The 17,169-nt window shown below is 38.1% G+C and overlaps 1 protein-coding gene across 1 annotated transcript; it reads left to right on the forward strand.

Moving 5' to 3' along the window:
* The first annotated feature begins 1,157 nt into the window (after nt 1-1,157).
* Nucleotides 1,158-16,963, forward strand: LOC142530139 (4-alpha-glucanotransferase DPE2-like). The gene is given in 25 exon segments (XM_075635934.1): nt 1,158-1,403; nt 2,033-2,431; nt 2,742-2,859; nt 2,951-3,006; nt 3,105-3,232; nt 3,332-3,458; nt 3,542-3,738; nt 3,909-3,987; nt 4,069-4,107; nt 4,231-4,299; nt 4,301-4,351; nt 4,449-4,526; nt 4,528-4,551; nt 4,694-4,777; nt 4,878-5,120; nt 5,242-5,367; nt 5,725-5,799; nt 12,399-12,470; nt 13,531-13,650; nt 13,852-13,949; nt 14,128-14,287; nt 14,412-14,510; nt 15,280-15,477; nt 16,022-16,115; nt 16,197-16,963. Coding segments are annotated over 24 exon segments (2,925 nt in total). The 5' UTR covers nt 1,158-1,403; nt 2,033-2,077; the 3' UTR covers nt 16,433-16,963.
* Nucleotides 16,964-17,169: the final 206 nt, after the last annotated feature.

Here is a 17,169-nt window from a genome sequence, read left to right on the forward strand (position 1 = left end):
TCTGTTCATAGAAATGGACAAAGTTAAGTTTCATTTAAGTTCAAATTTTGTAAATGGATCTTTTTTTAAATACCGTGACAAGAAAAACTAAAAGTTTTGCAGAAAAAATATTTGAAAAGAAAAATTTTGTTGAACAACAACTGCAAGGAGTAAAGAAACTCTTCGAAATTCTGCAACATGGCTCATATTGGAAGATAGTTAGAAGATATCTGTCCAAAGTGCCTGAACTAGGAAGAACCAAAGTTTGGGAAAGATTTTAGGCCAAGATCTGACCGAAAACATATTGTAGAAACAAATCCAAGTAGTGAAAGACCACACAAGTCGTGTTTTCCACGTAGACTATACAAAAACAAAATATTCACCGACAACGTTAAAGAAAACATGTGATCCAAACAATACACTAAAAGTGGATAGACCACTCAACCACCACGAAATGACATAACACTAAATAATGATTGACATGACCACCTATCACAAGATGTTATCGGCCAAAACTTTTAAGCGGAATAATTTACGAGTCTGAAGTCCGGATTTCAAATCCATCAATGCTTCTATATATATCAAGATAGAAAGAAGATGAAGACATCGTTTTCATTATTTATCATCTTCATTTTCTTACAAATAAAACTGTAATAGTTTCTTTAAAAGTTTGTGTGTTGTATTTCTCACTACAATTGGTAGCTAAACAAGTTCATCATCCTCTACATGAGATTACTATATGATAATATTTTGTATGCTTGAATAAAATAACCAAGATTTTCTGCCTCTCTTATATATTATTTGCAAAATTAAACTTATTTACTGTGCATCATGAGGTAGGAAACGATAAAGAGTTATGCTAAGTGTTATTGAAGGGATGTACTTCAAAAACCATATGTGCAACCGCGTGGTTAGACTGTTGGGGCCAATCTGTAAAATTCGATGAGTACAACTCGACGACACTCCGATCAAAGATAAATTGGGATTTAACTTTAATATACAATAATGGATAAATGTTTGTATATATAAACACATAGTTTTTTTTTTAAAAAAATAAATTTAAAATAATTCCACCGTACATTAGAATAAAACCTTAGCACAACACGTGCATTTCTTGAAATAAAAAATATGTATTTTTTCTTTTTCATTAATATAAAATATGATTGTAGAAACTAGAATGTGCGTGGGCAACGGGGAGAGAGACAGAGAGAGATTCGCAGTATAGTACAGTGCACGTAGGCTGATGAGAATTGCTTCACGAGCCAAAAGATCTCCCACTTTTTTCCTGTGCGGTGATTCATTACTGGACCATTTATAACCCCCACTTTCGCTTTAAAAAAGAGATTTAAAGACCCATTTTGTGGTTTCTTAAGTATACTCTGTATCCAGCTCAATTTGATTGGGTTGGAGATTTGCGAGGAAAGGTACAGTCTTGAAATTATGTAGGCCTTAACTTGTTGGAACTGTTGATTTAGTTGTTATTTGCTTTCTATGTGCTTCGATGTGATTAATGTTGTAGTGCATTTTTGCGATTTGATTTTTTTATTGTTTTGGTTTATTTTTGTGGGTTCCCCTTCCCACATTTTCTCTCGAGTTATTTTTGCTGAAAGTTCAACTTTGTAGGCTCTCAGAAATGCGAATCTCTGAGTTTTCGAATCGGGTTTATGTTCCTTTTTTTTAAAAAAATTATTCTTCTTTTGGAGATTCCAAGATTTTAGTAGTTAGTGTTAGTATTTGTTTTGTTCTTTCTTTCGTCGAAGATTATGCATGTTTGCTGGTGCAAAAGATAGCCATTTACTGTTGAAGTAGAATGGCTGTACGTTGCAAAAGTTGCTTTTCTTTCAACTTCATGTCGTGATTCTATTGAGGTTGTTCTTACAAGAGTTTGTGCCGTACACACTAATTGAGGTTTTTCTTTCAACTTTATGTATTGATTCTACTGAGAAATGCGAATATCTGAAATTTCAGAATTATGCTCCCAACGTTTTATATACTTTCTCGTTGAAGATGCCATTTGATATTGAATCTTACTATTACCATTGTACTTTACTAGAGTCTGAATAATCCTAACTCTCTCCGTTCAACACTTTGTGAAAAAATGGTGAATCTGGGGTTCTTTCATGGGAGCAACAAATCGAGTTCAGTAACTCTGAGCTTTCGAATACCCTATTATACTCACTGGGGCCAGCATCTTCTGGTTTGTGGTTCTGAACCTGTACTTGGCTCGTGGAGCGTGAAGAAAGGTCTTTTGTTAAGCCCTTCTCACCAAGGGGATGAGCTTATATGGTCTGGCTGTCTCTCTGTAACGGCCGGGTTTGCATGTGAGTACAGCTATTATATGGTGGATGATGAGAGGAACGTTTTGAGATGGGAGGCTGGAAAGAAAAGAAAACTGTTCTTGCCGAATGGCATTCAGAATGGGGAGTTGATAGAGATTCATGATCTTTGGCAGGTGCTTTTTTTTTTCCTTTTTGTTGGTCTTTTCCTTTCACAGCATGTCACATGATTACTTTGGCTCGCCTGCATACTTCCCTGCTCGATCTGTTTTGGCTAATTATATTATGTTTCACTCTCTTACTACACATAATTGCCATTTCCTTCAAATTTACTTCTCGTTCAGCTAGGATTCTTTTGATTGCTCTGCTTTTTTCATCTAATGATCTGTGGTGACATTGAATCACTGATTATCGGATTTGTTATTGGCTGCACATTTTTCTGATTCCTAATCAGAAGCTGGTATTTTTGTTGGGCAATAAGAGCAGACTGGTTCTGATGATCTCCCTTTGAGAAGTGCATTTAAAGACGTCATATTTCGTAGAAGTTGGAATCCAGAAATTGATAAACCCCATGGGGAAATTGAGAAACTGTCGATGGCGGAAGGTGATTTTCCTGCTAAATATCAAATATATCTGTTTTTAAACACCATCATGCGACATACGGAAGTTTATTTGCGAATGAATGTAATTCACAGATATAGTTATCGTGCAATTCAGAATTTGCTGCCCGAAAATTGAGAAAGACTCAGAGGTATGATCTCTTATGCCAACAGGCTTAGCAAATCATCAGAGGGAACACGTTTGCTTTCAAGTTTGATTCACTGATGTTTCTTTTATTAAATTTTGTAGATTTATGTGATTGGTAGTTCTTTAAAGCTGGGGAAATGGAAGATTCAAGCTGGACTTAAACTCAGTTATGCCGGTGAATCAGTTTGGCAAGCTGAGTCACTAATGCATAAGGATGACTTTCCTGTACAATATCCTTTAGGTTTAGGAGCCTTTCTGATGGCATGATGACTCACATGCTGTGAAAATATTAGATTTTGTGTCTGTACCTTTCCTTAACTATTCTTTACATACAGATATTGTAAATATGGCAAAGCTGGAAACTTTGGTTTAGAAATTGGCTCGAACAGGGAGCTCTTTGTCGACTTCTCAACTAGTCAACCTAAGTACATTGTCTTGTCCGATGGCTTTATGCGAGTAAGACATTTAAGATATTAATTCTCTATTTATTCAATTATTTCTCCCTTTCTTGATATTAAGATGTGGATTTTTGTCTTCAGGAAATGCCTTGGAGAGGTGCTGGTGTTGCCATCCCTATGTTCTCTGTCAGATCTGAGGTTGGTTTGGGAGTTGGAGAGTTTCTCGATTTGAAATTACTAGTAGACTGGGCGGTTGAATCGGGCTTTCACCTGGTTCAGCTGCTACCTATCAATGATACTTCTGTACATGGAATGTGGTGGGACTCATATCCTTACAGGTAATGTAATTATTTCAAATATTGTTTCTACTGATAAACAAGAAAATTTGTGAAAGAATGCCTTCAATTTTTATATGGATTATATAGACATGATAGCAAGTACATTAATGGAAAAAGAAATGGAATAGGCTTACCTGCTGATAATAAGTTCAATTTCATGTGACATGCAGCTCTCTATCAGTCTTTGCTTTGCATCCTTTATATCTGAGAGTCCAGGCTCTCACTGAAAATATTTCTGTCGATGTCAAGGTGTGGTTTTCTTCACTTGTCAATGTTGTAAAAGACATGGATTAAGGTCGATATCCTTACACTATCTGTCTCTCTTTTCAGCATGAGATTCATCAGGCCAGAGAACAGCTTGATGGGAAGGTATTTACTTTTTTCATCAATGGGAATTTTTTCTGCTCTCTTTCTTGTTGAAAACTCTGCTTGCAGTATCAACCAATGTTTAAAATGTGAATTTTTCTAATTCTTGCCTCTTCTTTTTGGCAGCATGTGGACTATGAGGCTACGATGGCTGCAAAGCTTTCTATTGCCAAGAAAATATATTCTCAGGAGAGAGGAAATCACATTTAATTCAACTGCGTACCAGAACTTCTTTTCTGAAAATCAGGTCACATTATCTTGGAATTCGGATAATTTTTTGAGTTTACAGTATTGGAATTCAAGACCTCTTAGATGTCCCTTCTGATATATTTGTTTTATCTCAGGATTGGTTAAAACCGTATGCAGCCTTCTGTTTTCTACGGGACTTCTTTGAAACATCAGATCATAGCCAGTGGGGTCGGTTTTTCTCTTTTTTCGAAGGATAAGGTGACCGGATAATTGAATTTGTTTTCCCTGCACTTGTGTTCCCGAGCTATTAATAAAAATGGGCTAAGAAACTTCATCTCAAATTCAAAACTTGTCTTTGCTCTGACATCCTTATTTATCAATCACATCTGTGTATTTTCAGCTCGAGAAACTTATTCTGAAAGACAGCTTGTGCTATGATATAATCTCTTTCCATTACTATATCCAGTTTCATTTACATAAGCAAGTAAGTTATGAATTTTACCTTCTGACAGTTTCCATTTGATTGGTATTTCTCAGTAACACTTGAAACACTTTTAATCATGTTTACATTCGCTAAAGAGCAGTTGTCTGAATCTTCTGAGTATGCAAGAAAGAAAGGAGTTGTATTAAAAGGAGATCTTCCTATAGGAGTTGACCGGAATAGTGTGGATACATGGGTATATCCAAATCTTTTTCGTATGAACACCTCGACAGGGGCGCCTCCTGATTATTTTGATAAAAACGGGCAGAACTGGGGTTTCCCTACTTATAACTGGGAAGAAATGTCCAAGGACAATTATGCATGGTGGCGGGCTCGTTTAACACAGGTTCCTGATGAAACTATTGTGTTACTTTGCCTCTTTTATTTGGTTTCTCTTTGTAAAGTTACCATGTCCTTCATAGATGTCATATCGTTTTCAAGTAGCAAGCTGTGTTGTGTTTTTACAGATGGCGAAGTACTTTACAGCATACAGGATTGACCATATATTAGGATTCTTTAGAATCTGGGAGCTTCCGGATCATGCAATGACTGGCCTCTGTGGAAAATTCCGACCATCTATCGCTTTAAGCCAGGTAGGTGCCTTGTTTTTCTTGTTCTTGTTTCAGGTTTAGTGAGGATTTTACTTAAAAGTGTGTTTTTGGATGAAGGAGCTTTTTTTAAAAAATAATCAGTTGAATTTTTATTTTAAAAAACATTTAAAAAATATTAAATCAAGAATTTAGAAAATATGGTGTCTATGACTTCTGTTTAAAAATTAAATTTATATTTTGCTTATTATATCCAAGTATAAATTTTTTGCCCTTTTTTAAAGGAAAAACACTTAGAAAGCACTATGAAATAAATTGCTTTTTAAGTTAAGTCATTCTGAATTTACTCGCTCAAGAACTTGTGTTTGTATGCACCATTTGTGATTTGCTTCCTTTTCTCAGGAAGAACTTGAACGGGAAGGGATATGGGACTTCAATCGTTTAAGCCAACCATATATTAGGCAAAAACTGTTACAGGTACTGAGTTTGTCATTACCACTTCTCCCATTTTGGGTTTCCTTTCCTCGGTGTGCACCGACTCGAGGAAGTACATGACATAGAGGCAGATGAAAAACTCTATGTCACGACCAGCCCAAAACCAACAAGTGCCGAGTCCAGCCCAACAACTTCAAAGAATATTTTTTTTCAAAGGCGTACACATGGAAAGTTCAAAGTTGTGGATTAACTGATAGGATTCCAGATTTTTCTTGCTTTTAATTTCTTTAAAATAAAATCTTATCTCAATTTGTTAAGGAAGTTACGCTTTGGTTTAGATAGGGATTTTTATCCTTTAGATAGAGATTTTTATCTTTTAGTTTTCTTGATTGCCAAGACGTTGTGTATTTATTGGAAGCTTTGAGACATAAAACGGCATCTGAATTTTTTTGGCTTCTATCAAGGAGTTTGGAGATCGTGAGGTTCTTTCTTCAACGAGCCTCAATAAACATTTATCAAAATAGCGAGGCGGCGAAAATCCCATAAACACGCTCACAACATTGCGATTGCTGAATTCTCCGTGAATCGCCCTATAACTAGATCTGCTTACTTGCATTCCATGCACAAGCAGCTGGAGGCTTTATGGCCGTGTACAAGGAAGACAGGAACGCGAATGACCAGCGACAACGAGAGAGCGACTAGAGGCATCGAGATCTGGCCACACGGTTGGAATAACTATCGATCCAAGTCACCGCATCTAAAACAGAAACTGTGCACGACCAGTGTGGTGACAACAACCACAAAGATTCCCATGATACGTACTCTTCAGGCCCGCGCGCACATGAAGGGAAAGACAACTCATTGTTCGTACCTAAGTATACCAGGTTAGATTTTCCTTGTTACGATGGAAAATCAGACCCTTTGGCTTGGCTAAATAGCTGCGAACATTTCTTTGAACATCAGCACGCACATGAAGCATAAAAAGTAGGATTGACATCCTTCCATCTCAACGGCAAGGCACGGTTGTGGTTTCTCAAATTAAAACAGGATCAGCCGGGTATTCAGTGGGACGACTTCGTAGAACAATGCGATCTCAGGTTTGGCCACCCATTCGAGAAGATACTTTTGGCGATCTTGCCAAACTACGTTAGACAAACTCTGTGAATGATTATCAGGAACGCTTTGAGGAATTGCTGGCCCATTCGGGTCCCGTAACATCGAGGCAGGAAGTTCAATTGTTCATTAGTGCATTGCGCAGAAGCATTGCTATAGAAGTTAAAAACCACCACCCAACAAATCTCACTACTGCTATGAATCTGGCGAGATTATATGAAACACACAATGATTACCCGAGGGTGGAAACGCGGGCACCTTTGCGCCGCCCTAGCTCCCAGCAGCAGCAGCATACATCTGTTATCAAACGGTTGAGTAGACCAGAGTTAGAAGAGTGGTGTTCCAAGGGGCTCTGCCACAATTGTGATGAGAAATACACATCGGGACATCGATGGAAATGATTGTTTTTGTTGGAAGGAATAGAGGACGTATCTTACGATAATGATCCCGCGGACGAAAAAGAATCAGAAGATTTCGGAGCCTTTATCCATGCAATTTCTGGTCCTGTGGTGCAAAGATAGTGCAGATTTGGGGATAAATTCTGGGCTGCGACTTGAAGGTCCTCATTGATTCGGGAAGCAAGCATTGCTTCGTTGATACACTCTCAGCAAGCAAGCTAGGTTTATCCGTTGAAACCAGACCTACACTAAGGGCGTCCGTGGCCAATGGCGGACAACTTAAGTGCTCGGGAGTGTGCAGCGTTGTACAGAATTTTTTGGGGGAGCTCGATTTTCCATACCGTTGGGAGAATTTGGGGTGGTCTTGGGAGTGAATTGGTTGTGCGCACTTGGAGCCATCAGTTGGGACTTCACTAACATGGTCATGAATTTTCCATATGAGGGAAACTCGATTAGTCTTCAGGGAGAAGATCTTAGTGCGGGCTCTGTCCCTTTTGCCTTTACTATAACATAATCCATCGGAGGGAACAACCAGGCCTTCAGGCGCTGCTAGACGAATTTGAAGGTATCCCAATCCCAGTTATTGAAGAACCGTTAGAAGAACTTAATGGGGCCCGATTCTTTACCTAGCTCGATCTTCGAACTGGTTACCACCAAGTTTTGATGGATCCAACATGCATCCCATGACGGCATTCAGGACTCATCGTGGCCACTTCAAATTTTTAGTTGTGCCCTTCTGGCTAACAAATGCACCATCTACATTTCAGGCCATCGTGAATTCTATCTTCGGGGATTACTTACTCATATTTGTTATCTTCTTCTTCGACAATATTCTGATTTACAACAAATCTTGGAAGGAACACTTGAAACACTTACATATGGTCTTCTCCACGATAAAGGTACAATAGTTTTTCCTGAAGGCATCCAAATGTGAAGTATCGTTCTCCAATGAGCTGCAATAGCTCGTGTTCTAAGAATATTAACACCGATGAATTAAATCGAGTTGGGTTAAAAACCAAGCGGAAAAAACTCGAAGTAATCCTTCGTGAAGAAAACTGTTATATTAGTAACGTTTTAACTTATGTAAACTGAATAACCGAGAAAGGGTAGATTAGTTTTTGCATTCATTAGTTCAGCTATGGTGATAACTGAACTGATGGATACTCTAACTGATCCAAACAGTTTGAAAACAATAGTTAAACAGTTAAATATACAAGATATGTTTATTGATGTTCGGAGACTTCAACTGCTCCTACGTCACCCCTTCTACCGCCTCGGGTAGGATCCACTAGAAGACTTTGATTTATACAACACTTTGTACAAACCCACTCAGCTAGGACTTACACCACTGCCTAAACTGAACTCCTAGACTAGACTGAAAGCAGCACCTTCCAGTCAACACTTCTTTAATGTCTATGTGAGTGACTACATATACAAGTTTAACGTCTTGATGCAAGACTGTATTTGAGTGGATGAGAGTGTTTGTGAGTGAGAACTGAACAAGGATGTTCTCACACACTGAGGGAAATAAGCTTCTAATCTAAGCTGATATAACTATGAAGAGTTCCCTCTGGGCTTATTGCTTCTGAAAGCTGATGTGCAATGAGCGTGCCCTTTCTTTTCTCTCGTATATGCTTAAAAGCTTCTTTTTGTTCACTCTTTTTCTTGTTGTTGCTCTTCTCCTAGTTGAGTCTTCACTAATCTTCTCTTTATATAGGTGGGAAAACCGATCGTACAGAGAGACTCATTTGTTGTATCCGTTGCATCTTGAATTCGTTTCTTGGACTTTGTGTCTCGACTTTTCGACTGCCCTTCTGAAACGTTTTGTCTTGAATGCTCCGATGCAATATCCATTATTGTCCTTGACTGGACAATGGCTTTGTACCTTCACGTACAGGTGGATTCCACTTGAAAGAGTTTTGTCTTCATCCATAACTGAAAGATTCTGACTGATGCTTCGAACTGGTCAGTTGACCTGATCTTCAGTTGGGCTGGTAAAATCAGTTGACTCGTCAGTTGAACTGATTTCACTCTTGTTCAGTTGGACTGATTAGCTGGGTTTCTTCATCAGTTGAACACTTATTCGGCTGGCCAGGCTTCTGAGATTCTCCTGCTGAACCACCTATCAACTGGACAATCAGCTGGACTGCTCAATTGACGTAATCAATTAGACTGATTCATTTTGTGCAATCAGTTGGGTCTTCCGTTTGCGATGTAAATATCTCGTGAGTGATCCTAGATGCTGCACACTAAGGTAGATTATTAGTAACACAAATAACAAGTTTTGTTATCATCAAAATCAAGATTGCGAACTTGAAAAGTTCCAACAAAATGTTCTCTGGTTCAAACAAAAGTGGCCTACCTCGGCCATCGGGTGTCATGGTCGATGAAGAGAAAATTGCAGCCATTGCTAATTGGCTGACTCCGTCCTCTGTCCGCACCCTTAGTTGATTTCTGGGCCTCGTGGGTTATTACCGCAAGTTTGTAAAAAACTGCGGAATTATTGTTGCACGCTTAACCATCCTCCTTTGCAAGAACTCCTTCATATGGTCACAAGAGGCTATATGCTATTTCGAAGAATTAAAAAGAGTAGTGACATCCACACCTGTACTAACCTCACCTAATTTTGCAGAACCATTTGTGGTGGAATGTGATGTTTCTGCAATTGGATTAGGGGTTGTCCTTCTTCAAAACGGGCGTCCCATTGCCTGCTAGCACCGTAAATTACCAGCCTACGAAAGAGAGTCGATAGGTTTAGCTAAAGGCAATCCACCACTGGCGAACATATCTATGGGGAGTATAGTTCCTAGTTCACACCGACCATTATAGTCTCAAATTTCTGTTGGAGCAATGTATCATTATTTCCCCTCAGAAACAATTGATCATCAAGCTGTTGGGATTTGAATTCAAGGTGGAATATAAATCAGGAAAATCTAATGTGGTCGCCGACGCACCCTCGAGACGAGATGAATAAAAAAATAGCTCTATTTGTCCTTATCAATCCCATGACTGGGATGGGGTGGCAAAAATCAGAATTGAACTCTTCTCTAGGCCAGAGTTAGTCCTTGATCGAAAAGGCAAAGGCAGGAGAAGCTCCTGGCCCTGGGACTTCACGGATGACCTCCATTGGTATAATCAGAAGGTCTTTTCTCTCCGGATTCGGCATTAACATGTTCTATCATTTCCTTTATTAATATCTTGTGTCATGAGGGATATCTGAAGACGCTGCATCGAATCACGAGGGACTTCTACTGGCCACACATGCGCAACCACATAAAGGCATTTGTTGCGGAATGTGCGGTGTGTCTACACAATAAGACTGAAAATTCGAAGCCTGCGGGTTTATTACAGCCCCTCTCATTTCCTCGCCACGTATGGACGGACATTTCTATGGATTTTATCGGAGGGTTGCCCCCTATCACACGGGAAAAATGTTCTCTTGGTCGTGGTCGACAAATCTTCAAAGTACGCACAATTTGTTGCTTTCTAACATCCTTATACGACAATACTCGTTGTTCGGATTTTTTTTGAAGAATATTTTCAAGCTTCACGGGCTGCCCGAGTCCATTTTTTGCGACGGAGATGCCACATTTACGAGTGGATTTTGGAAGGAACTGTTCCGCCTAAGTGGAACCCAACTTTGTTTTACATTGGCTTACCAACCTCAATCGGATGGCCAAACGGAGGTGGTTAACTGTATTGTGGAAATGTATCCATGTTGCTTCTCAGGTGACTTGCCCAAGAAATGGACTACGTGGCTGGCTTGGGCTGAATTCTGCTATAACACCAGCTTCAATGCGTCCTTGTGCTCCTCGAATTATTCTATGGCCGCCCACCACCGCGTCTTTTATCATTTTGCCCAGGGGTGGCCAAATTAGAGGCCGTCGACAAAGAATTACATACAAGAAACGAGGTCTTGAAATGTCTTTGGCAACGTCTCTTACATGCCCAGAATCACATGAAGACGCAATATGATTCATCTCACAAGGATGTCCAATTTTCAGTAGGAGATATGGTTCTGGTACGCTTACAACCATACCGTCAGTCTAGTGTCGCGAAGCGTGTGAGCAAGAAGCTCTCCCCACGCTACTATGGCCCTTTTGAAGTTCTTGCACGCATTGGTCAGGTCGCATACGAACTCAAGCTTCCTGACTCCTAATTGATCCGCCCATTATTTCATGTCTTATCTGTGAAGCCATTTAGGGGAAATATTCCCCACGGTTCGGACCTGCCAGTGTTCAACCAAGACTACCCACCCCAGCCAATGGTCATTCTGGATTCAGCAGTCCGCCAGGTATGTCGCGAGCTGCTGATCCATTGGGCCAGCCTCTTGCCCATAGAGGCTTCTTGGCAGGATGCTTCCACCTTGGCCGAGGAATTTCTTTCATTTGTGATCGTGGACGGTCACATATCTCCAGAGGGGTGTAATGTCACGATCAGCCCAAAACCAACAAGCGCAAAGCCCAGCCCAACCCAACAACTTCAAACGATATTGTTTGTCAAATGCGTACACATGGGAAGTTCAAAGTTGCGGATTAACTGATAGGATTCCAGATTTTTCTTGCTTCTAATTTCTTTAAAATAAGAGCTTGTCTTAATGTGTTAGGAAGTTACTCTTTGGTTTAGATAGGGGTTTTTATTATTTAGATAGGGATTCTTATCTTTTAGTCTTTTTGATTGCCAAGACTTTGTGTATTTATCGGAAGCTTTGAGAAATAAAACAGTATCTGATTTTTTTTTGCTTCTATCAAGGAGTTTGGAGATCGTGAGGTTCTCTCTTTAACTAGCCACAGTCAACATTTATTAAAATAGCGAGACGTGGGTAAAAATCCCATAAACACTCTCACAACATTGCGAGTGATGAATTCTCTGTAAATCGTCAGATAACTAGATCCTTTACTCGTGAGCATAACAGGCTACTGTGATTCTTTATTACTTTCTTGAATGGATAATGAGATACAAAAAAGTTTATAAACACAATTATCTATCCCTAATTTTAGGTAACAAATAATAGAAAATAACACAATATTCTTATTTCCTAAATTATTTGCATATTCCAAATTATCTACGCACAGTTTTTATGTAGGCTTCTCGTTTAAGCTTATATGTATTTGGCACTAAATGTTTCAGGAGAAGTTTGGGGCTTCATGGGCTCTGATAGCTTCCAACTTTCTGGATGAATGTCAGAAAGACCATTACGAGGTAATATAGATATTTGTTAATTTATGATATTAAGTGACCATTTTCGGACAAAATAAACAATATTATAGCTATGCTTATAAAGTCAAACTAATATATGTGGCATTCACATAGGAAATGTCATCATTTCTTAGCTAAGGAATATGTATGTATTTATGTATCTATTTGCAATAATTATTTGCGGGCGCGTCAGGCACGTTTTGTTCCAAATGTGATGAAAATGCAGAAAATCTAACTTCTAATATGTGATTGCCAGCCTCAGTTTGATTTTCAGTTCTAATTTCCCTGGTTAAGTGTCGAAAAATACGAAACGATGATAAAAGCTGGAATGAAAGCTTCAACAAATGACAGAAAAATTAATTCGGTCATTGTGATCGAAAATATGCAGAAATGTACTAATGAAATGGTACGAAATGATGGAGATCCTAAGGAAATTCTAGAAACTAATAATGATAAACTAGCATTGACAATGGAAATTGAAGTAGAACTAGAATTTGGAGCTATGTAATTTCAGGGAATTTGCATAGTGCTGCGATTTGTTGATGATGATTGTTGGTGAGCCTCTTCTCTACCTGGTCCTCGAGTGTTGTCCCTTGGTTCTTGCATCTGATTCCCCAACTGCTGCCCTCCACTACCTTGAACGTGGGTTGAGGAGTATTGTGCGCAACTCTTTGACATTTTGACCAATCCTTCAACTTTGCATTGCCAATAACCACCCCCATTTATCCATCTGACTAATTATTTTAATTAACCCCAAATTAATTAATTAATTAATTTTTAGGCCAAAGAGTGTCTTAATGCCACAGTGTTTTTTCTGTGTTAGATGTCCAATATGAAAATTTTCTTTTGATGTTCCATGTATTGGCATATACAATATATCCTCTTGATAGATATTTTTCAGCATCATTAAGGAAATGCTTTCGTATGGCTGGAATTAGTAATTGTTTTTGTGTCAAGTTAGAAGGATCAAACTAGTATTCAAAACAAGAAACAAATATTGGGGAAATCTGGGTTGTTTTTTGTCAGTTAACTTAATGAAGTTTTGAAAATGTGATCAATGTAGTTCAAAGAAGATTGCAATACCGAAAAGAAAGTTGCATCTAAGCTGCAGTCTTGCATAGAAAACTCCATGTTGTTGGAGAGCGAGGAAAAACTACGACGCAACCTCTTTGATCTTCTGCAGGCAAGTGTAAACACACACACAGAAAGGAAAATTATTTAGTTTTTGTAATCCATGGTGGCACAAAATAAGTAATTATTTACTTCTAATCTCAGATACTCCGAATTTACTTTTACACAATATTCAGAAAGTTAAGATAACTGTCGTATATGTCGCTCTCAAGATATCATTTTTGTCCTAATTCTTGTTTTTACCTCGTGATAGAATATTGTCCTCATTAGAGATCCAGAAGATTCAAAAAAATTTTACCCACGCTTCAACCTAGAGGACACATCTAGCTTCAGTGATTTAGATGAGCACAGGTACCTTCTATGTCATATTATTCAAGTAACACGCTAACTCCTTTTTGTTGTGAACCGCACAGTGTATCGTGGTATGAAGAGCCCTATCAAATATCATCTTCTTTCATCTTCAATCTTTTATCTGATTTGGGCTTCTGCTTCACATTTTACCATATCTTACGGCTATTTAATGATGCAGCAAAAATGTAATGAGAAGACTATATTATGATTATTATTTCCGTCGCCAAGAAACTCTCTGGCATCAGAATGCACTTAAGACGTTGCCAGTTCTCTTGAGCTCATCAGATATGCTAGCTTGTGGAGAAGACCTTGGGATGATTCCTTCTTGTGTTCATCCGGTAAATTTTATATCAGATTCTCCATAGAAATTCGTACTTTAAATCTTTCACCTTTTTCTTGTCACATAAGTTATGTTTCATTAAATTCTGAATTGAAAATTGTGTTTGGACAACTTCGATGTAGGTGATGCAAGAACTTGGTTTAATTGGATTACGCATTCAACGTATGCCCAATGAACCTGGTCTTGAGTTTGGTATTCCTTCTCAGTACAGTTACATGATGGTAATGGCCATTCAATATATTTATTTTTTGCGCGTAACCAAGATATAGTTTAGCAAATTTTTTTGAGTCGAGTCTTTCCTGAATTGTTATGCTATGTTATAAATTTCTTTAGCGCGGTCAGCACCTAGATTTTGGAAAAAGCCCTTTTGAAATCGATTTTCTTTGTTCTTAATAACAAATTGTCCGACGTGAATGCTATTTGTTGTATTTATACATTCCTATTCAACGAGGAATTTTGTGGTAGCCGGTGGCAGAGCCACAAGTTTCTCCTAAGAGCAAGAAATTAAATCTTGAAAATTTACAGCGAAATTTAATAGGGAGGGATGGTGACCATTTAGTTTACGCGACTTGTTTAATGAGCATGCATGTTTAGATTTTTGTGTTTAGTTATTCCTCTGGCTTATTCCTTATTTCCTCATTCAATGGGTGAGAATGTGTTAAGAATCTGCCCTTGGGAGGAGAGAATTATCCCAGGACTACTCGAGCACGTCAAGTTGGGCATTATGACAGTTGACAGATGTTTGATTCGTTATTTACGGTGCAGTTGGTCTTGGTCGCTCTATTTTGTATTTTTTCAAGGTTCTTAAGCCAAGTTTGGAAGCGTGAATTTTGTGATTTCTTAACCTTTATTTTGTTCTCTCATATGCACTATTGTAAATTTCGATCTTTGTAGGATAAAATAGGCAGTAAAATATTATACCTACAACCATACAAATTTGTGTCGATATCTTTCATTGTCCTGATTTGTAACTTTTGGAGTCTGTATCAGGTATGTGCTCCATCGTGTCACGACTGTTCCACCCTGCGTGTTTGGTGGGAAGAAGATCAAGAAAGACGACTCAGATATTTCAAGACCTTTGTGGGCACTGACTTGGTACCACCCGATGAATGCACTCCTGATGTCGCACGTTTCATATTGAGGCAGCATGTTGAAGCACCATCAATGTGGTCAATTTTCCCACTTCAGGTATATCAATCAGTCCGTTATTTTATTTTTACTTGTGCATTTCTAAGTATTATATTTCGAAACAAACGAACATCTGCAAAGCATGCTGACACATTACCTTGTGGGTTCGTTGGGTACGTCCTAACCGAAAAACAAAGTTTTCTTAGAAAGTATCACTTACCCGACTACTATTTGCATGCTTAAAGTGATTTTGAGTTGGCACGGATGGATAGCAACAATTGACCCATTATAGTACCATATGGCTGCCTAAAACGGCATAGAGATCAAAACGTGCCCTTTGGGCTTTATCCAATTTAAAAATATTTGAACTGCATGCTTACCATCAGTTACTTTCTTAGTACAGTATCAATCATTCGATCCTATAGCTTGAATTTTGACGATAAAGATGACATACTTATAACGATGTAATATATTTTTTCAAACCACCTGAGCATTGTCGAGATCCATTTTGGAATTTTTAATCAATAGATATCAAGACTCTGCTAGGGCCCATCTGGCATTCTTTGATTCTTCGCAAACAAATAATAGTTTCAAACTTTTGCAGGATTTGCTAGTATTGAAAGAAGAATACATGACACGGCCAGCCGTAGAGGAAACGATAAACGACCCTACGAACCCAAAACACTACTGGAGATACCGTATGTTCATTCTCTAACTACATCTCTCCCTGTTTTTTCCCCACTGAAAGCAACTCACGTTATGTTGTTTCATTTTTTCAGGAGTTCACGTTACATTAGAATCCTTGCTGAAGGATAAAGAACATATAGCCTCCATTAAAAATCTTGTCCAAGCAAGTGGAAGATCGAGCCCTCCTTTGGAGGATGACGACGAATCACAGCTAGACAAATCAACGACACATCTAGATACATTGCAGAATATTGCAGAAACTAGGAAAGAGGAAACCCAGTTTGATAGTCGAGTAAATACTGGAATTTCGATCACGACGGGTCCGTGAACGAACTACGAGATGGCTGAATTTGCTGTTAATTGATCTCCCTTTGTGTTTCGTTAGAATTTTCCAATTATTCATGTCAATAAAAACGTGTAAATTTGCAGACGCATATAGTCAGTTTCCTTGTTCAGTAACTAAAATCATCTATCTGAAATTCTTGTTCTGCAGAAAAGAAGTCATTATCTATACTACCTGAAATGTTTGTAATAAACCCAAATGACTGAGGCTCTTCATCTGCAATTCTGCATGATTGAGAATTCTTCTTGTGCGGATCCGTGTCGAGTTAGTGGCATCGGCATCACATCCCAAAACCAGAAGGATGTCTGAAATAGAGAGAACTCTCTATTTTCGATTTTATTAAACTCAAAATTGTTTGACTATGTTTGGAGGAACTAAAAATGAAGAGAGTGTATTTGGACTTGGAATTGGAATAAGTTTTTAATTCATGGATTTGGAATTTATTTTTGGTATTTTAAAAATTGGATTGTATATTTAAAATTATTGTTATTTCATATTTTAAATTTTTGTTTTACTAATTTTTTTAAAATCCCTTCTTAATTAATAACCTTCAATACCCATGTACTGTTTAAATATTATATTCAAGAAAAATGTCTTGGAGACTAAAGAAAAAAAAATATTTTTACTAAATAATTTATTTAACTAAGTAAAAAGTTCATAAAAAATTGAGATAAAGTCACCAAATTATAATTAGTTAAGTTATATTAACAATAATCAAAATC

Source organism: Primulina tabacum, chromosome 16 (assembly GCF_025594145.1).
Source record: "Primulina tabacum isolate GXHZ01 chromosome 16, ASM2559414v2, whole genome shotgun sequence".
NCBI classification, from domain to species: domain Eukaryota; kingdom Viridiplantae; phylum Streptophyta; class Magnoliopsida; order Lamiales; family Gesneriaceae; genus Primulina; species Primulina tabacum.